At 41.0% G+C, this 22,042-nt stretch overlaps 1 protein-coding gene across 3 annotated transcripts; it reads right to left on the bottom strand.

Annotated features, from left to right (window-relative positions):
* Nucleotides 1-431: 431 nt before the first annotated feature.
* Nucleotides 432-21,929, bottom strand: CASP3 (caspase 3). Of its 3 annotated transcripts, XM_023220954.3 has the most exons (8): nucleotides 21,790-21,861; nucleotides 18,522-18,589; nucleotides 11,120-11,187; nucleotides 7,673-7,797; nucleotides 4,657-4,785; nucleotides 4,154-4,329; nucleotides 3,748-3,868; nucleotides 432-2,243 (listed from the first exon to the last, which is right to left on the bottom strand). In XM_023220954.3, the coding sequence occupies exons 1-8, from the start codon at nucleotides 21,845-21,847 to the stop codon at nucleotides 2,014-2,016; spliced, it is 975 nt and encodes a 324-aa protein (XP_023076722.1). In that variant the 5' UTR covers nucleotides 21,848-21,861; the 3' UTR covers nucleotides 432-2,013. The 3 variants fall into 3 exon arrangements, with proteins under 3 accessions (XP_023076722.1, XP_023076724.1, XP_023076723.1); XM_023220956.2 differs by lacking the exon at nucleotides 18,522-18,589 and having other exon boundaries at nucleotides 21,790-21,929; XM_023220955.2 differs by lacking the exons at nucleotides 18,522-18,589; nucleotides 21,790-21,861 and adding an exon at nucleotides 18,957-19,330.
* Between the last annotated feature and the right edge of the window lie 113 nt (nucleotides 21,930-22,042).

Here is a 22,042-nt window from a genome sequence, read left to right as displayed (position 1 = left end):
ATATGAAGCAAAAAGACAGCAAATCCCTCTGTCAAAATCCCAGCACTCAGAGAAGGCCATCAGTAAACATCAGCGGCTTGTTGTACCACCTCTTAGGTTGTTCTTCCCATTAGACACATTTAAAATTTATCTTGTGGAAAAAGTTTCAAATTCACAAATATGGTCACATTTAAGGCCTGAGATCTATGCAAACAAAGTATCTTCCTGGCATTGTGGTCATTTCAGGGTCAGGACCTTCTGCGAGGACTTGGGAAGCATAAGTGATCTGTCTGCCCTGTTCAGTAAGCTGCCACCACCTCAAAAAACCAGGCTAGAGTTCTGGTGCTTCCTCTTTGACTCTTCCAAATCATGCCTCTGATTAAAAACATTTTAACTTTCAATTAGTAGCACAACATCAAAAACAACAGCAACAAAAAACTCAAACACATTGGTAATTTTAAGTTTGAATGTATATTTTGAAATAAAAATGGAAAATAACAAATTTGTACAAAATTGTCACACAGGAACACACTTTAATAAGATACCATTACATGCTATGTGTATTTAGAAAAGTTACAGATCTAGTAAGAAAAAAAAACAGTCATTGACAAATGCAAGTTCATTTTTTGAGCAACAAGAAATCTCCCGTGAAATGTCAGACTGAAAGCCAGTGAGACTTGGTGAGTGACGGCTCAGCACCTGCTGAGGCCTGGAGCTTGCCTCCCAGGCTGGGTGCTCAGCTCTGGCCTGCAGCTGAATACCGTCTAGAGTCCTACGTGCCATGGTCTTTTTCTTTCAGTAAACAGTATAAAACATATGATTTTCCTTTGATTGTAAACTTCAACAGAAAATAACATGCTTAAGAATTGTGCTACAAAGAGTACTATGATTTTTATTGTAATTCACCACATTTAGAACATTTCCACTTCACAAGTTTCTGATTTGCTTCACCTTCTTACTTGGCAATGGTGCCCTGACGGCATTGTCCACACACACCATTGTGTATGGAGAAGTGGGCTGCAGGCCCTTCCTGAAACCATGGTCCATGGCTCTGCCTTCACGGAACAGGCCGAGTCATGTCTCTGCTCAAGATCAAACCATCTGCTCGCAAGTTAGAGGCAGCTCAGCCCATCCATTTATTGCTTTCCTTATATTCCACTTTTTATTATTTAAGTTGTATTTTCATATGTCCCTACAGAATTTACTCACATTACCTGGCTAATAATCAACAGTTTGGGCTTTTTATATAACAGCTCTTCAGATAGACTGCTGGTATGTGAAGCTCACCTGATCTGCATAGGGACAAATCAGAAGGTATTTTTGCTGGTAGATCAGCTGCACTGTAGCACCTTACAGTTAAAACTCCACCCTCTAGGAATGTTATGTTTTAGTCTTAAAAGAGTCATTTGCTCACAATTCCTCTCACATAAAATACTTAGTTTCTTTCTCAATATTAAACATTATTATTATTATTATTATTTTTACAACAAAAGTGTTCAGGACAGACATCACAAAACCATAATCCCAGATAAATGGTCTAAAAATGCAGTTAGGTCATCTTTGTATATCAATACTAAACAAAAGGTTTGAACCTTTGACCATGCCCATAGATGCCTAAGTTCTTCCATGTCATCATTTCTATAGTTCGACAAAACTAGAATACACAGTCTTAAGTGGGGGGAATATCATAAAAATTCATTACTTCCATGTTTAACTTTTTCACGATTACTTGAAAATTCATAGCATAGCATCACTGCAACTTGCTAATCATGAAAGCTGTAAATTAACAATCACTGCCTCTCATAATGACTGCACCAGTATCCATTTTTATTTATTCCTAATTTAATTCAATTGCAACTACCTGGCTGTAAGTTTGAGGTAGCTTCACAGTGGTTCCACCTGATGGAAGGAGTATGACTTAAAGTACCCTCTGCGGTATGAGACTAGGTCAAAATGAGAGGGAAATATAGTACCAAATATACCGTCTTCTCACTTGGCATACAAACTGGAAAAAACCACCAACCAACCATTTCTTTAGTGATAAAAATACAGTTCTTTTGTGAGCATGGAAACAATACATGGAATCTGTTTCTTTGCATGAAAAGTAGCATCAAGGGAAAAGGACTCAAATTCTGTTGCCACCTTTCGGTTAACCCGGGTAAGAATGTGCATAAATTCAAGCTTGTTGGCGTACTGTTTCAGCATGGCACAAAGCGACTGGATGAACCAGGAGCCATCCTTTGAATTTCGCCAAGAATAATAACCTAAAAGGCAAAATACAACGAAAATACCATGGATAGATGATTTTAGTTGATTCTATAAATTATTATGTAGTCATAAAGGCAAGAATAAGCATAAACCCACAAGTCTTATTAGCCAGACAAAGAAAAAAAAAAGACACCTTTGGTTTCAGAAGAAATGATGCTGAAGAAGGAAGAATGTGTGCTATGCGTACATCCCCTGCTTTCAGCAAAGACAGGGGCCGGGACCAGCTTCACGAACACTGAATTATTCAAAGTTTTACTTTTTGGACTCCCCTTTCAATAGGCAAGAACAGCAAACACACAGAAGATGCAAAAGTAAAGATGTATAAAAAGGATCATTGTAAGTAGCACAGTGTTCCAATCAGATTTCACCTTACTTTAATACTGACTTAGTCTAGAAATAAATTGCTTTGAGTGTCCTACTTGTCTACAGAGCATCTGAATAAAGTATAATAAACACACTACCGAGTATTCAAAAGCTCTAAAAAGGGAAAATAGTGTATTTATCATACTTTGTTTTCTAGGTTAAATATTAGACCCATTGCTTTTAACTTAGAGGTACTCTGCTTGGAAAGATGCCTAGAGGATAAAATAAACCATATTGAGCATATTTTAAAATGCCACACTGCTTAAGAATACATTTACTTTAAGTTTCCAAACTCTGACACCCTGAGTTAGTTGTGTAAGTAAATGGTGGTATAATCAACAACTATTTATTTAGATGACGACAGGTGCAGCGGAACTGTAAAAAAGTGGAGGTTAATGGCATATTCATGTATCATTTTTTACCTTCTTTATTTTCTCCCACTCCACATCTATCCTCTTGTATACTAGTCATGTTTATCTTTTTTATCTACTGCCTTTCAAATAATTCCTGAGAAACAGACCTCTCTTCTTCTATAAGATGCAGTGGAAGCTCTGACTTGGCCTCTGTTGCCATGTAAATCCAATGAATGACATCGTGCTAGTCTACTCTACGTATGCATATTTTTTTTTCTTTTGAGATGGAGTCTCGCTCTGTCGCCCAGGCTGGAGTGCAGTGGTGCAATCTCGGCTCACTGCAACCTTTGTCTCCCAGGTTCAAGCAATTCTCCTGCCTCAGCCACCCAAGTAGCTGAGATTACAGGCATGTGCCACCATACCCAGCTAATTTTTTTGTATTTTTAGTAGAGACGAGGTTTCACCATGTTGGCCAGGCTGGTTTTGAACTCCTGACCTCAAGTGATCTGCCTGCCTTGGCCTCCCAAACCACTAGGATTACAGGCGTGAGTCACCGCGCCTGGCTATGTATGCATATTTTCTAGCCAAACTTTTGGCTAAAGATAACTTTTTGAGATTTCTCTTTGATGAAGGTTCCCTAAAATATAAACAAGTTTTGTTATCTTTAGGGATATCAAAATCTTGACAGTCTCTGAAACACACTCTTCATTGTATAATTCTGATTAGTCACAGTGTAATTCATTTAAAATCCACATGTAACATTCATTATGTGTCAATTTCTCACCAGGTGCTGTGGAGTATGCATACAAGAAGTCGGCCTCCACTGGGATTTTATGACATGCCATGTCATCCTCAACACCACTGTCTGTCTCAATGCCACAGTCCAGTTCTGTACCACGGCAGGCCTGGGTGTTAGAAAATAAATATTTATTTATAAAAATTTGTGTGTGAACATGTAACTTATTCATAAAAACGTTATGTAAAAATGGATGTTAATTATGCTGAGCCTTTTTGATATAAGTATAAAATTAAAATTTACTCTATCTTTTAAGTGGTAGTTTAAATAAATGAAAAATAACAATAGTTCATTAACTTCAGGAAAAAAACCACAAATCCTTTGGATAATTTACAATTGAGAAAAGTAACCCCTGCTTAATCATCAACAACCAAATCACTCAGTTATACGTTACCTGAATAATGAAAAGTTTGGGTTTTCCAGTTAGACTTCTACAACAATCCCCTCTGAAAAAGCTGGTGATGTTTTTCAGGTCAAGAGGTCCATTTGTTCCAAAAATTATTCCTTCTTCACCATGGCTCAGAAGCACACAAACAAAACTGCTCCTTTTGCTGTGATCTTCTTTAGAAACTGGAAAGACATTTGCAAATAAAAGGAAAAAAAAATCCATGACTTTATTCAACAACTTCAGATATACTATATGGGAACATGATGAAGAAACTGAGAATAAAACTGAGAGATCATCTTAATCTAACCTGGGGCACAGCAACACGTCTCAAACCATTTTAGGAAGTTGGCATAAATAACTTTTTTTTAACTTCTTACTAAAGTATGTAAGATTAGGGTTATGCACAGTATAATCCCACAATTCTCATATTTTATTATACATGTAATTATTGCTAGACCATAGTATAAAATTGTACAATGAAGTTCACTCTTCTAATTGTTTCTTCTTACCATTACGCATCAATTCCACAATTTCTTCACGTGTAAGATCGTTTTTATTCCTGACTTCATATTTCAAGTTTATGAATGTTTCCCTGAGGTTTGCTGCATCAACATCTGTACCAGACCGAGATGCCATTCCTTGGAACAGAAAGAATTACTTTTAATTGTATTGAAAACAAAGAATAACTACTTTGAAATGAAATTAACTACCCAGCAATTCAAAAGTCCACAATAAATTCTTCCCTTTAAATGGTAAGATAACTCTAACTCCTTTGAGTTTGGTGACACAAAATCTCTTCAACTTTGTAGCTTGTAAGATATTTCATAATATAAGCTTATCAGTGTTATAGCCAAAATGATCTTTCACAGCTGTTTAGGCAGGTGAAAAACAGAAACAAATGTCTAACACTAGGGGCTTGGTTAGACAAGTTACACTCACTTATATAATGCGATATACTATGTTGTCATTTTCACAGATAAAATGTTGCCATGGGAAAATCATCATATTTAAAAAAAATAAAACTAGAAAACAATATGATCCTATAATACATACACACATCTGTCATACTCAGAGGCACTGCATGTCTCTGATTCTAACTTCCCAACAATTTTAAGATAGCATTACAACATTTATAGTGTCTTCAAGGAAAAGCCCCAGACATTATTACGGTTCATCAGGTATTCTGCTACGGGTAATCTCTATCCTTCCAATCACCATGAGAGCTGTATTACTACTGGCTTCACTTGTGCAGATGTGGGGCATGTAGTAGGGTTAACAAACCAGTCTAAAGTGACAAAGCTATGCTGGGCCTGTAGCCAGGGCTCCTGGGCTTTCTACCACTTCTTTAGAGAACCCTCCAATGAACGTACAGATTGACTGCATGATGCACTCAGATTTCAAAATGCTAAATATTGGCGGGAAACACCCCTCAGAATTGAGTAAATTTGATGGGTATGAAGACTAAATACAAAAAGTCTACACATATCTCCAAAACGTTGTTGATTACCTCAGCTGTGTGACAAGGTCACTGGCTTCTGGTGCTGTGTTGGCTGCCTCTTTATTTATTTTATTTTTTAGACAGGATCTTGCTCTGTGGCCCAGGCTAGAGTACAGCAACCACAGCTCACTGCAGCCTCAACCTCCCGGATTCAAGCTATCTTCCCATCTCAGCCTCCTGAGTGGCTGGGACTATGGGTGCACACCACCACATCCTGCTACCTTTTTTTCTGTTTTGTACAGATGGGATTTCCCTATGTTGTCAGATTGATCTTGAACTTTGGTGCTCAAGGATTGTCCTGCCTTGGCCTCCCAAAGTGTTGGGATTAGAGGGATTAGAGGCCTGAGCCACGGCGCCCGGCCCAACACCAGCCTGCCAGAGATCTCATGAGAACCCAACCTTTACATTGCAAGTAGGAAAGGAGCTCACTGAGGGCAAAACCCAGACTGCTGGTCTAAATATGTGGGGCAGGTGCTGGTGGTAGTGGAATGATATGCTTGTTTTTGGTTTTTTAAACAATAGAGCCAACAGTGCAAAATTCTATAGGAAGAAGGTATCCTAAAACTAGAAATGTGAGGCAGAATATCTGGAAGTAAATTCCAAATATGCATAAAGCAAAAGTAAACAAGGTGCTGTGTTAATGGTCGAAGGTGGCATCTCAACTTATAGCCAAAAGCAATAAAAGTGGTGCCATTTAGAGCTCCATTTTCAACTGTTCTCTCCTCACTCCTTATAACTAATCTGACACAAACCCTGCTATCTTCCCAGTGTGATCTGGCTTCCTTCCATTTCCACTACCACTCTGATAGGTACTGGCCCATATTAGATCTACTATAGCTTCTCTAATTAAAAATTAACTCTAATATGATTAATATGCCAATTCAAAGAATGATCACAGCATCAATTTAAAAGGGAAACAGCCATAATGTTCATTCATACAGTAAATTTTTGAAATTAAGTGAATGCTATTTTTGGGGATGCAGTATTATATAATCACGATAACAGATATGAAAATTATGCAGCCATATGCAAAATGCTATTACTTTAAGTGAAACAAACAGAATACAACATTGCTTACATGTTATGAATAAAATCAAGCTTTAAAAAGAACTGTCAAGAAAAAATATCAATACACCAAATATTAATTAGCTTTTCTGGCATTGTGAAGGATTTTATTATCTGTATTTCTAAAAAAAATTCTCAAATGTAGTACTACATTCAAGTTGTACATAGTACAGAAGTCAAGAGGGGAATCTGGTGACAAGGCCATGGTAAGTTTAATGCGAGCAGTTTCAGCAGTAGAGATAGAAAATAGAAAAAGACTCAAGAAGGAACAGAAACAAGTGAAGAGTACAGGCTTAAACTACATGTATTCAAAATTGAAGGAAGCAGGGAAGGAGATAAAATATCAAAGGAATTAAAAGGAGCAGAGTAAAAGAAAGGTCTAAGATGGGCAGCTTCGTAGGGTAAGGGAAGACAGGCAACAGAGCACATGAAGACACAAGGAAGTGAAGCAGAACAGAAGACGGATTTAGATTTCGGGCTTTGGAGCCACACAGACCTAGCTCTGCCGCCATATTGTGTGACTGTGCAAGGTTTTTAACCTTTCAGAATTTCATCATTACTTTCCAGGTTGTCATAAAATTAAATAAGGCAATGTTTGTGATATCTCTTGCAGTTTCTGGGGAAAAAATAAATACTACCATTTAACTGTCTTTTGAGAACCTTACGGGTTCAAAGAGGTAGTAGAAAGAAGAAAAAGCAGCAAGGACTACAGAGAAGTCAGGGCAGAAGTGGCCAAGCATGCAGATAGGAGGCCAGCTGATGGAAAGGGAGGCTGTGACGCTGAGCAGAAGAGGAAGCATTCACATGTATCACAGGACCTGGAGGTCCTGCCCAATCTCTACTTCACAACTAGTCTATGTTACAGTTTACTGACCAATAATACCTCAATAATACTCCTTTGCATATCAAATGTAAATGGCACAAATATTTGAAAAGGATTAAAAATTATGTAAGATACGTACCAGTGCTTTTATGAAAATTCTTATTATTAATTATTATACATAAACCCATCTCAGGATAATCCATTTTATAACTGTTGTCCAGGGATATTCCAGAGTCCACTGATTTGCTTCCATGTATGGTTTTTCTGTTTAGAAATCAAATAAGAACTTCATAAAGGTAGAAATGACCGCGCTTTCTGTTTACATTAGTGCAATTTTTATAACTCACAGTAACAGTTAACACTTGTTGAATGTTATAAAACAGGCTGTCTTCATTTCAATTTCACATCAACAATTGTACAGATGAGAAAATGACCTGACATGAGGCTAGAAATGTGCTAAAGGTTATGCAAATATTGTGTCACAGTCAAGAAGTAAGGAAAATATCTGTTGGACTTCAAAGTTCAGGCTTTTTTTTTTTTGAGACTGAGTCTCACTCTGTTGCCCAGGCTGGAGTGCAGTGGTGCAATCTCGGCCCATTGCAAGCTCCGCTTCCAGGGTTCACACCATTCTCCTGCCTCAGCCTCCCGAGTAGCTGGGACTACAGATGCCCGCCACCACGCCCGGCTAATTTTTGTATTTTTAGTAGAGACGGGGGTTTCACCTTGTTAGCCAGGATGGTCTCGATCTCCTCACCTCATGATCCACCCACCTCAGCCTCCCATAGTGTTGGGATTACAGGCATGAGCCACCGGGCCCAGCCGAGTTCAGGCTTTTAACTTCCATGTTTTACATTTTCCTCTAAATTCCACCAAATACCTTTATAATTTAAAAATCACTTATGAACTTTGTGAAATATTTTATCCTTTGAGGTAAAAGTAAAAATCTTAAAAATTACCCTGAAATGATAGGAAATCAACAAAATGTAAATATAACTCAAAGCACAGTATTTATCACAATTCATAAATTATTCCTTAAACCCCATGAGCTTAACAAATTAGTAATTCATGAATATATAAAAGCATTATTGTAAATAATTGAAAATATCTGTCTGGAAGTCACTTATCTAAAAAAAATCCCTGCTATCTAGATTAGGGGTCAGTAAACTTTTTTTTAATGGGCTAAATATTAAGTGTTTTAGGCTTGTGGCCATCTGGTCTCTGTTACAGCTACTCAATTCTATTTTTTTTTTTTTTTTTGAGACATGGTTTGACTCTGTCACCCAAGCTGGAGTGCAGTGGTGCCATCATAGTTCACTGCAGCTTTGAACTCCTGGGCTCCAGTGATCCTCCTTCCTCAGCCATCCGAGTAGCTACAACTACAGACAGGCATGCCCCACAATGCCCAGCTAATTTCTGTATTTTTTTGTAGAGACAGGATTTCGCTATGTTGCCCAGGCTAATTTTGAACTCCTGGCCTCAAGTGATCCTCCTGCCTTGGCCTCCCAAAGTGCTGGGATTATAGTTGTGAGCCAATGCGCCCAGCCATAGCTACTCAATTCTCTTGGTGAAACGGGCTTAGGACAATGTGTAAGGGAATGGGTGTGCCTATATTCCAATGAAATTTGATAAAAACAGGCCTCAAGCTTGATCCCTGATCTAGACCAAGAGTCAGGAAAAAACAGGTCTAGGAACTGCCAAACACTAACACCTATAGTCCATATACTCATGCACTTAGAGTATCTCACATTATACACAATTCCAAAAATACTGTTGGAAAAAGATTAAATGTAGTAAATTAAAGGAGTCAAGGTCAGAAAAGTTATTATTTTTAACTACAAGTGAAGAGCTTCACATTTACAAATTAAATTTAAATCCTAAAAGCGTGACTTGACCTTTGAGTCATACGGATAATGGATCACAGAACTATGACTCCCACCTCCCAACGCCTATTCCCCACTTGCTCTGGCTGCCTCCTAAGGAGGTAGGTACTTTACAAGCATATAATAGCTAGTCCAAGAGGGGATACTCCTAACAAAAGGCAGAGACTGTGAAAGCCGGGAATGTGAGGGTAACTTATTACAGGATCAAAACAACCCTAAACCTGTCTGGGGCTCCCGTACAACTTGTTATTGAAGTGGTGTTCTGTATGACGTGAAAAGGTAGGGCCAGGCAGGGTGGTTCACGCCTGTAATCCCAGCACTTTCGGAGGCTGAGGCAGGAGGATCCCTTGAGGCCAGGAATTGGAGACCAGCCTGGGAGACACAGCAAGACCCCAATCTCCACAAAGATAAAAAACAAAAATAACCAGGCATGGTGGCACATGTCTGTAGTCCTAGCTACTCAGGAGGATTACTGGAGCTCAGGAGGACAGTGAGCCATAATCACATCACTGCACTCCAGCCTGGGTGATAGAGCAAAACCCTGTCTCAAAAAAGAAAGAAAAAAAAAAAGTAGTAGGAAAATGTGTAAATCACTTTCAAAGGATTTTTTTAAAAGAGATGGGGTCTTACTCTGTTGCCCAGGCTAGGGTGCAGCGGTGCAATTATAGTTCACTGTAACCTCTGGCGTGTAGGTAAGACTGACTACAAGCACACACACCATGGTGGACTAATTGCTTTTGTTTTTTGTAGAGACAGGGTCTCATAATGTTGCCCAGGCTGGTTTCGAACTCTCCACCTAAAGTGATCCTCCTGCCACAGCTCCCAAGTAGCTGGGATTACAGGAGCAAACCACTACATTGGCTAAAATGATTTAAATAGCAACAACAACTCTCTAAAATGGGACTGCATTTCAAAAGCTTACTTTCTAGAAAAATCCCTTTGCTAAACAAAAATTGTGAAATCTTTGCTGGTAACTTGTTAATAGTATTTCTGTAATTGTATTGTTTAGTAATAAATTAGTTTGTAATTTCCAGGGCGGCCGAGAATAATAATACTGGGTTTCAGAAATAAACTTTCAGAATTTAAAGTATTGCAAGAGATCCCAAATAAATAATAATAGACATGAATTAAAAAGCGAATTTGAGTTTTATCTTTTCCCTTTTTCCATCTGCTAGTTATTGGAAGCATTAGTAAGCAGAATATTCCAAAAAGACATGGGGAAAAAAAAGGGTAAAATTCATCCATAACTAGGCAATTCCTCCCTGGACTGCAAACTGGCATTGCATTTTAGTCAAAAAAACTCATAAACAAGAGGTCAAAAAACTCCTCCCAAACCCAAACCCTCTAATCCTATAGAGTGATCCGGGTACAGGTAGAAAGCACCTGGGCTTGGGAGTCCTGCCTCTCCTGTAGTGTCCTTTTGGTTCCAGGACTAGGTTTCCAACTATGGGTCACACACCCTACTAGGCCTTTCCTTTCATCTTCCCTTCAGTTCTGTAGAAGTTTTAGCTCTATGTTAAAGACGAGGTTCAGAGAAGAGGTTAGTTTATGCAAAGCCACACAGCTGTCTGAGGTAGGAAGTCAGCTTGGTCTCTCTGGCCTGAAGGAGAGACCACTCTCTTTCTGCTTTTCCCACTCCTCGAGGTTTGCTGTATTACACATCCCCATCTTTCTCTGACTATAAAGAATTCCATTTAAATACTCACAGTTCCAAACTTTTAATGGATTTTGAATCCACTGAGTTTTCAGTGTTCTCCATGGATACCTTTATTAACTAGAATACAAAGAAAATAGAAGTTAGTAAAAAAAATCAGTCATAAAACCACTGCATTATATTAATTATCCTAGTGATTATTTTTCCAAATTAATGCCTCAGTTCCACCTCGACTGTTAAAAGTGTATGTGAGTCAGTTCTGGGGATAATGATTTCTTAGCAATAGTACATACAATTTAGCCTCTCTCTCTTTTTAACTGAGCTATGAATTATATATAGTGAATTACATAAAGCGTATAGATAGTATACAGCTCAATTTTTTATATTTACATGCCCTCATCAGATTAAGATATGGATTACAGTTTATTTCTTTTGTAAGACAACACAGCGGGTCATTTCTAAGAACTGCAACTCAACACAGTTAAAACAAAAATCAAACACTTCCCACCACAATGGTGTAACTCACATAACACAATTCTACAATGCTTAGATTCCCAAGATAAAGTATCAAGATGCTTCAAATCTCCACTCATTTTTTTTTTTTTCTTTTGAGGCAGGGTCTCACTCTGTCACTCAGGCTGGAGGGCAGCAGCGCAATCACGGCTCACTGCAGCTTCGACCTCCTGGACTAAAATTCTCCCGCCTCAGCCTCCCGAGTAGCTGGGATTACAGGCATGCACCACCGTGTCTGGCTAATTTTTGTATTTTTTGTAGACATAGGGTCTTGTTGCATTGCCCAGGCTGGTCTCCAACTCCTGGGATCAAGCGATCTGCCCACTTAGGCCTCCTAAAGTGCTGGGATTACAGGCAAGAGCCACCGGACCTGGCCTAGTCTTTATTTTTAAACTGGGTTTTGGAAACCCAGCGTCTCATTTAGGGTAGTAAAATGGCCCACGAAACGTAGAAGTAAAAACTACAGTTTCTGCTTTCATTCTTCCATCACACAATTATATCTCACAAGGTGAACCTGTTCTTATAAGCAAAGCAACTATCACTTATTGAGCACTTAATATACACCAGATGCTCTGCAAGGCACTCATTTTTAATCTTTTCAAAATTCTAAAAGTCAGAAAACCCAACTTCTGGTGGTTAAGTGACTTTGTCGACAGTCACAAGCTAAGTGACAGGGTCCTGTTCCCACTCTGCTATGCTGCCTCTGAAGAAGCCAGCTCCTTACTACTTTTCTGTGGTTCTACCAGGCATTCTCTGGCTTTTCAGAAGCAAAGGTACTTCCCATGGCAATCCACCTCCCTAAATAGAGGAAAACAAGACCAAAGGCAAAACAAAAAACAAGAAAAAAAAATACTGAATGACCTTCTCCAGGCTCTAGAAACCCTGACAATGTCAAAAATTCCAGTCAAAATACAACTTTAACCTCACTCCTACGATACAATCAGAAATACCAAAATAATACACAATCCTATAACAGGAATTGCTAACCCACAAAAGTCCTTCTAGAAAGTCCTAGGTAACTTCCCCACTTTTAAAATTTTAATCTTTAAAACTGTGGTAAAATAGACACAAAATTTACCATTTTTAAGTGTACAGTTCAGTGGCACTGAGTACAGTTACATTGTTGGAATCCATCCCAGCACTTTATCTTCCCAAACTGAAACTCATTACCAAGGTCCCCAATTTCAAGGTCTCTTGGAAAACATAATTTCTTCCCTTCTATTAAGACAAACCTAAGCTCCTTCCTCCCCTCTCTCCCAGTTTTGTGTGCACCCCTAGTGGGGAAAGGTGCATTAATAATATTGAGGAGAGCCAGCGCCACCATCTCAATTTAAACACAGGAGACCGTGATGTTTGACCTTCTCCAAGAGCCAGTCTATGCTCTGCATTTCTACGAAGACTTTGCTTTTCTACCGTCTTACTTCCTGTAGGCTTTCTGGAAAACCAAGGGAAGATGTGAGTATAACTGGGATAAATCATCTTTTAGTTTGTCAGTAAACAAATACTTTGTGCCAGATATCATCCTGGGAAATAGGAAGAGTGGAAGACAAGACAAAGTTCCTATCTTCCAGAAGTTCTTACTTTAGATAGAAGAACAATTATATAGTAGTATACCTGCGGGGCAGGGGCAGGGGCAGGGGGTACCTCCCAAGTCCCCCAGTAGATGCTTCAAACCAAATACAGTACTGAACCCTATATGCAGCATGTTTTTTCCCATGCATACAGACCTATGAAAAAGTTTAGTTGGCCAGGCGCGGTGGCTCAAGCCTGTAATCCCAGCACTTTGGGAGGCCGAGACGGGCAGATCACGAGGTCAGGAGATCGAGACCATCCTGGCTAACACGGTGAAACCCCGTCTCTAATAGAAAATACAAAAAACTAGCCGGGTGAGGTGGCGGGCGCCTGTAGTCCCAGCTACTCGGGAGGCTGAGGCAGGAGAATGGCGTAAACCCGGGAGGCGGAGCTTGCAGTGAGCTGAGATCCGGCCACTGCACTCCAGCCTGGGCGGCAGAGCCAGACTCCGTCTCAAAAAAAAAAAAAAAAATTTTAGTTTATAAATTGGGCGAAGAAAGGGATTAACAACAAAAACTAATAAGGGTTACGTGAACATAAGCACTGCCACACCATGAGAGTTGATCTGATAACCGAGACAGCTACGTGACCTGCCATTCGTCACTCAGTACATACTACACAGTAACATATTTATTAATAGTGGCTGTCTGGGTGATGGCATTACTGACAACTTACTCCTAACATTCCTCTATATCTTCTATTTTTTTCTATAACATCTGCAATTTTTTAGTGAGAAAACAGCAACAAATATTATTCTATAAAATAGTATCAACAAAGGTCAGGATTGTTCTAGCCAATTTCAACTCTTGGCCCTGTTTCAAGGGTGACAAAAATAAGGGTATTCTCCTGTCAAAGTAGCCACCCTTCCTTGCCTCTATCATGCTCAGTAACATGTTCCCGTCTATCCGTCTTTCTTTTTTTCTTTCATAGGTACAATAAACATGTCTTAGGTAGCAGGAAATCTCAAACTTCCTTGAACCATAAATATCATAGAGACCAACTTGCCCCATGCACATCAATTCAAAGCGGACAGACCACAGACAAAATCATTAGCCACCTGCGGTTGAGAAACAAATTGTGGTTGACTTGATTAACTGAGAGAACAGTACAGGGTAGCTAACAAGTCTGGAAACACAGGTGAACACATAATAGTTTACTGATATTGCATTATAATCCATGAGGAAATATGTTTGTTTCAAGACTTTATGGCCAATCTATAGAAAATCTAAAGGGAAAATCCAGTGGGCCTCAAAAAGATACACAGATTGCACATAATGGGCAATGCGAATTAAAGCAACATTGAGATATCACTACACACCTAGCAGAATGGTCAAAATCCAGAACACCACGAACACCAAATGCTGGCGAGGATGTGGAGCAACAGGGATGCTCAGTCAGTGCTCGTGGAAATGCAAAATGGTACAGCCAACTTGGAAGACAGTTTGGCAGTTTCCTACAAAACTAAACGCACTCTTACCATATGATCCAGCCATATGGTAAATACGCACTCCTTGGTTTTTACCCAAAGGAGCTGAAAACTTATGTTCACACAAGCCTGCACACAGATGTTTATAGCAGTTTTATTCGTAACTGTCAAAATCAGAAGCAACTAAGATGTCCTCCAGTAGGTGAATGAATAAATAAACTATGGTATATCCAGAGAACAGAATATTATTCAGCGCTAAAAAGAAATGAGCTAGCAAGCCATGAAGACATGTAGGATACTTTAAATGCATTATTACTAAGTGAAAGAAGCCAGTTGGAAAAGGCCATATATACTGCATGAGTCCAACTATCTGACAATCTGGAAAAGGCAAAACTACGGAGACAGTGAAAAGATCAGTGGTTGTCAGTGGCTAGGAGGGAGGGAGACAGCACAGATAATTTTTGTTTTTTTTTGATATCGAATTTTGCTCTTGTTGCCCAGGCTGGAGTGCAGTGGCACGGTCTTGGCTCACTGCAACCTCCGCCTTCAGGTTTCAAGTGATTCTCCTGCCTCAGTCTCCCGAGTACCTGGGATTACAGTCGTATGCCACCATGCCTGGCTAAGTTTTGTATTTTTAGTAGAGATGGGTTTCACCATGTTGGCCAGGCTGGTCTTGAACTCCTGACCTCGTGATCCGCCCACCTCAGCCTCCCAAACTGCTGGGATTACAGGCTTGAGCCACTGTGCCTGGCTAGCACAGAGAATATTTAAGGCAGTAAAACTACTCTGTGTGACACTATAATGGTGGATACAAGTCCTTGTAAAACTGTCCAAACACACAGGACAAACACCACCAAGAGTGAACTTGATTGTGAACAATGGAGTGTGGGTGATGATGATGTGTCAGTGTACACACTGGTGCAGGATGTTGATAATGGGGGAGACTATGCATGTGGGCGGGGGGGGGCAGGAGGGATATAGGATATCTCTGTACGTTCTTCTCAATTTTGGTTTGAACCTAAAACTGCTCTAAAAAATGAAGTCTAATTTAAAAACTGGGAAATAAGACTTAATCACTTCTGAAGCTGAGCTTGGAGCTCCTGGCAGTATCCTTTCTAGCCCCCAGTCTGCCTCAGATTGGCTCTCTGAATGCATTTGCCAAATGCAGGGCTCACAGTCTGTGCTCAGGAAACCCCGAATGTTGACCAGCTTCCACAGACAACCAAGGCTCTGAAGATCTCTTTTCAACACTTCTGCAAACAGTCTAGTAACTCTCACACTGAAATACCGACTTTCAATAAACTTGTGTCTTTTGCCAGCAATAAAACTGTGGGATAAAATTATTCTCTCCTTGTGACTGGTAGTGGAAACTTTAAACAGTGACCAGCTTTTCACTATTTGCTTCTTGGCTCAGACCAATCTAAGATCTCCTCTAAATATTAGGTGACTTAACTTAAAAGTCATTTTCTTTCTATACATCAAGTCAATAAAGTTAAAAAAGTCAGATAGACCAATCAATACAAATAACTATAAATTAATCATTTCTGATATTAGACACAACAGATAATTTTGTTTTAGTAAGAGAGTTGGTCGCTGAAGAAAAAACGAATTCTTCTCCAAAAGGATTTAAAATATTGTCTATTTGATAAAGATTTCTCAGGGACAAATACTAGAGTGCACTTCATCAACTTCATCATTAGTATCTGAACAACCTACATTGCCTCAGTGATCAGTTTATTTTGATACTAAAAATTTCGATTCTAAAAATTTTTATGATGGTAAATGAAATCCTTACAGCATCAGACATGCACACATTTGCTCTCTACGTGTCATCATCCGCTTTTTCCACATGAAAGCACCAAATCCACACTCCTGGGAGCAGAGCTTTGGTTCCCACAAAACTCACTCAAGTGCTGCTTAGCATGACATCACCTCCATTAGCTAGTGCCCAGCGGAGTACAAATTATTCTGAGGAAGGTGATCTCATCTTAGAAGGATAAAAAAATCATGTCATATGGGAAATATTCACTGCCTTAAATGAAAACAGAATTTAGGTTTTTAGAACATTCTTATTTGACAAAACATAAACAGGAAAAATAATTGGGATTTAAAAAGTTTATCCTGGCATAGCAATGGACTTAACATGAATTGTTTTTTACTGGGCTGATGTAATTCTTTTCATCAATTCAGGATGCTGCTGCTAAAAAAGGAAATTTCTGAACGCATATGTTTATGGCAAAGTTCTCAGTAGACCAACTGATATTACTCAGAAACCTGGAACTCAGGTCTCAGAATCACTTGTCTAGTTCCTGGATCCCTTAACACTTGCCACCAACGCTGTAACAGTCAGGTCTTCAAACACTAAAAAATACTGTCAGTATAAATTTACTTCACTCTAAAATAGATATTTAGACATTTCAAGCTGTGTTTTCCTACACAAGTAAAAAACTGGAATGTTCTCCCTATTTACATGGTGGCGAGCCAACTACTCATTACAATAATGAAGTAAAGAAGAATGCAACATCTACAGCATTAAGGCAGAGAAATAAAAATTAATTTCTAAAGTGAAATTTCTATATTAAGCTAAAAGTATTAACAATTTGAAACAACCTGTTATTAAAGAGTGAATGTGTGAAAGTGTGCCTGTGGTGGGGAATTCAAAAGGCGATGTTAAATTAGGATTGCCAGTCTCTAAAACTGGCAATCCTAATTTAAAATTTAAATCTCTAGAATTCTTAATCAGCTCATCTGTTACCCGTCATTAGGCTATTGCTGGTTCCTGTCCTACAGGAAAACTCTGAGGTAAGAAATAAAATCTGGTCTCTGCCCTAACGGTTTTTAAATCTCAAAATGAGACCTAAAAAACAACTCTGTTAGTTTCTGAATCATGTACATGAATGTAAATGCTTTTAAGAAACATTTACTAGTAAAGATTTGCCAAGACAGTAGCCAAAGGAAGAACAGTGCCGCATGTGACATGAGAGGTATGTGCAAAGCGCTGTGTGATGACTGTCCCTCTTACTGCTGGCTCATACAGGCTAGGTACTGAACTCAAAGTACAAGCGTATTATTCGTGAGTCCTCCCAGTGACACTCTGAGGAATAAGGATCCCCACTGCAGAGAGCAGGTGACTGAGGCTAAGAGAAGTTAATGAACTTTAAAGCGGCACAGCCAGGATTCAAACTAGGATCTTCCCAACTCAAAGAGGGAAGACTCCCACTATTCTGTAGACAGTTTAGTACTATGTGAGTGATAACACTTAATTTCAGGGAAGGAAACAAAAATCCATAATCTCAGAAGCTTTCAATAAGACAAAGAACACAAATAACATGATAGAAAGTTACTGCAGAGATACCAAAATAACATAATGCACTGAATTCTAATGAATGAAAAAATGGCAAAAATGAGTATGGCATTTCTGATGCGACTAGGTAGTTTATTTTTATTTTTTCTTTACTTCTTTTTTTAAAAAAATTAACAAACTCTGCATGTGGCATTCAATTTACTTCTAAAGTGAAATAGGCCAGACACAGTTCACGCCTGTAATCCCAGTGCGATCCCACTTTGGGAGGCCAGAGAAACCCCATCTCCACAAAAAAGTAAAAACAAGTAGCCTGGCATGGTGGCACACACCTGTAGTCCCAGCTACTCAGGAGGCTGAGGCAAGAGGATCACATGAGTGTAGGAATTGGAGGCTGCAGTGAGCTATGATCGCACCACTGCACTTGAGCTTGGGTGACAGAGCAAGACCTTGTTTCTAAAAATAATAATAATAAAAGTAAAATAATTGGTTTTATGCTCAGCATTCGGTATAATTCATTAAAACATATTTCCTATATCTCTGTGTTCCTCCAAAGGAAAAGCGAAGCCTGTCCAGTAGGACTTCGGGGGAGATTACACTTCTGTCAAACAACTTGAAAAGTATCAGGATTATATTTCTTACCTGTAGAGAGGAAAATGTCTCAAAAGCATTCAGGTTTCCAGATTTAGCAAATGAAACAGAAAGAACACCTGTTTCACAATAGTTTGGACAAGAAAAGACTTTAGTTGTAATGTACCAGAGGTTTTATCAAAATCTTTCCCCATCTGGTCTCTGAATTCATTTGGGTACATACAAGAATTATCAAACTGGGTATTGTCACTGGACCTGGTGAAGTCAATCTTTTAATATTTATTACGTAATTAAGGTAAAAATATGAGAACAGGAATGTAAAATCAAATACAGAATAAATTGAAATAAGTTCCATTGTACTATACAAACAAACCATCCTTTCCTTTTCTCTGGCATGGGCCATGTGACCAGGAAGACAGTACAGAGCACTCCCCACTAGTCAAAGCCTCCAAGTTTACGACACAAGTCAGAAAGAATGGCACTTACCATGTGCAAAAGGTCTGTCTTCCCTGTGCCATGTGAAGTCCTAGGATAGTGTTTTTGGAGGGACAAAAGGAGAAAATGGGAAAGCCTTCATAGATCTAAATGATTTATGTAAGTGTAAAATGGAGGATCTTGAATGCTTTTTTATAAAAATTACAGATAACTTTAAAGCCTCACCACTCCCACCAAGAATGACTACTGTGCAGAATCAGATTCGGGTTTAAAACCGCTTGAAGAAATCCTACTCTCTGGAAGACTGAAACTGCCAAAAGTCAGATTCAGTAGCATTTATTCATTTGATATTTGCACCATAACAATTTACTGAACACCAACCGTGTGCAGAGTACTACACTAGACCCTGAGTGTATCAAGCAGTGGAAGAGACAAACCCTATCTCTATGCAGGGCTTATACCGATGCTCACCGGTATTCAAAAGTGGCTCAACAAAGCAGATGCCAGACGGTGTCCAATGCATATCAGGTAGCTTGATTTCATTATTGTAATGCAAAGAAGCCCTACAGGCAACATGCGAAGGTAAGAACAAAACATGCAGAGAAAGAACATTATATAAATCTAAGAATTCTCACATCTTTTTTCATTATATAAATCTAAGAATTCTCACATCTGCTTCCTACCTTTGGGGCAGAGCTTAAACATCTAATAGTAGGCACCAGAAGCAATGTAATATATCATTCATGAAAACAAAGACTGCTTTGTAGGGGGATGAAGCAGTAGGAGATTGTGTTGAGGTTTGAAAGCAAAACAGTGAAGAAGCATTATAATTGCCTATATCAGATGCCAGTCTCTTCAAAAGGCAAGAGGCAAGGCCTTTATTCAGGATAGCAAAAGCAAACCTGATTTAACTAGGTACAATGTCTAAAGTCTCTAACTCTGAACAGGTTTTATTGCCATACTCCAATAAACTGCTCGTCCATTCACTAAAATACATTTTCACTTTCAAAAACCTTCTTTTGCAAAAAGGCAAAGCTAAACCAAAGCCCAGGCATCCGGCTGTGATAGAGATGATTTAAGCTTTACATTTCACTTTTAGAGATTATGTAACCACAGCACGCACATTCACAGTGGCTGAGCCCATTTTGATACAGTCTAGTCCAACCACCTTTCCTGGCCCTCTTTCTGCTATCTGGCAGGTTTCCATGGTTTCAGTGACTCCATGTCACCTCTACCATTTCTTTTCTAACTATTATTTGCTAAATAATCCTAAACCAGGTCTACTTTTTCTAGAAAGGGCATAAAAGTAAAAACACAACGGACGGGCATTCACTGCGTTGTGCCAGGCCCCGCATTTGGGGAAAGACACTAAGGACACCAAGAGAAACCAAGTCCGTCCCTCCTGGAGTTTGCCTGCAACTCTAGCAGGGAAGACAGTAAACAAGCAACTGCAAAGGATATGACACATCTCTCTTAGGGAATGCTGGCTGCAGAAAGAACACAGCATAGGAAGATTGAACCTTGAACTGTTTTAACGGAAACAGAAGTTTAAGTAGCAGCTCTTACTTCTAATCATTGTGACAGCGGGAGACAGGGAATGCAGAGGTGTTGCAGACACTAGCTGTGAAGGTCAGCATTGCTATGCAGAAAGTGAATCGGTGCTAAAGATAAGGAGGGGTGGGGGCACTCAGGACCCAACACACGCTGGGGTTTGTTAGCCATATTAAGTGCTGGGTTTAACCTAAGGGCAAAGGACGAGCTTTCTAGACTTTCATTTCATAAAGATCCCTCTGTGCTGTAAAAAGTGGACTACAAAGGAGCAGGCGGGTCTGGAAGTGGAGAGACCAGGGAAGAGGCTGCTGTGGAGATGGAGAGACGTGGACAGATCTGGCAGATGTTTACAAGGTCGACAAGGCTTGGTGACTAAGCGGGAAAAGAAGTGGGTGGGCGAGAGGGGGCTGTGCAGGATGTTTTCCGGTTTCCTGCTTGGGTGCCACTTACTGAGAATGGGGGAAAGAGGCAGGTGCAGGGCACACCCACTGAAAACAAGAGGGCCGAGCGTGAGCAGGGCTCGCTCACTCCTCGTGGCCTGGGATTTCAAGGCGACGCCAATCAGCTGTGGCCACGGATACACAGCCACAGGTATGAGCTGTGAGCACTCACGAAACTCTGCAGGGCCGAAAAGGAATTGGATTTTAAACCCTGCAACTAGCTCTCTGGAAGAGCTAAACTACACAGTCAACCCGGGATAATCCAGGCCCCAGGCATGGAAGGCAGCAGAGACGGAAGCCTCGCTCAAAACTGGAAGGATCAGCCCCGAGGGCGAGGACCTCGCAGTCAGCACCCGGCCGCCCCAGGCCTCGCCGCACCGCTTCCCGGGGCCACTCCTCCGCCCGCGGCAGCGCCGTCCGTTTTCCAGCTGGCCGCTGCCTCCCGCTGCCTGGCCCGGCCTCCCGGCCCCAGGCCCGGCCGCCAGGTCTCCCGCCCTCGGAGCTCGGTGCCCCGTGCCCGACCTCCCGGCCCCGGCCTCGATTTCCCCGGCCCGGCCTCCTGCTGCCTGGCCTCCCCGGCCCCAGGCCAGCTTCCCGTCCCCGGGTCAGGTCTCCCCTCCGATGACCTGAGGCCTTTCCTTAGGTTACCCCCAGGTCCCTCTCCCTAAATCAAAAGCCTTAACCCGCTGCCTGGCTGCCCCGGCCCTGGCCCCGGCACAGGCTCCCGTCCCCGGGCCAGGTCTCTCGCTCCGCGGGCTTCACTGCTCGCCGCCGCCCCGGGTGAGGTGGCAAAACAAAGGCTCCGCCGCCCAGGTCCCCCGGCGGGCGCTGGGCCTGTGAGGACGCAGGGAGCGGGGGCAGGGCTGACCGCCCGGAGCGAGCGCGGCACTCACCGCACAGCCGCCTCACACCTTCCACAACCGCCTCACAGCAGCAGCCACCCGCTACCATCCGCGTCTGCACGGCTTCAGCGGCCCGCCGCGGGGTAAAGTGCTCCAGCGCTAGCTCCGCCCCCGGCCCGCCCCTGTCGGCCCCGCGCGCCCCCTTCGCTGGGGCCCGTCCCTTAGCTCCCGCCCGCCCGAGAACCCCGGCCCGGGCTGGGCCCCGGGAGCCGCCCGCCCGCCCGCCGAAGCACGCCCCGCCCCC

Source organism: Piliocolobus tephrosceles, chromosome 3, assembly GCF_002776525.5.
Source record: "Piliocolobus tephrosceles isolate RC106 chromosome 3, ASM277652v3, whole genome shotgun sequence".
Lineage (NCBI taxonomy): Eukaryota > Metazoa > Chordata > Mammalia > Primates > Cercopithecidae > Piliocolobus > Piliocolobus tephrosceles.
Note: the sequence above shows the minus strand (reverse complement) of the source record. Positions and strands in the feature narration are given on the sequence as shown.

Excerpts from the sequence above, each read along its gene's own strand:
- CASP3 (XM_023220954.3), bottom strand. The coding sequence starts at position 21,847 with ATGGTAGCGGGTGGCTGCTGCTGTGAGGCGGTTGTGGAAGGTGTGAGG. Across the intron at positions 18,590-21,789 it reads AGGTGTGAGGCGGCTGTGCG|GTGTTCTTTCTGTTTCATTT; the intron begins GTGAGTGCCGCG and ends ATTGTGAAACAG. Across the intron at positions 3,869-4,153 it reads CCAAACTTTTCATTATTCAG|GCCTGCCGTGGTACAGAACT; the intron begins GTAACGTATAAC and ends TCTAACACCCAG.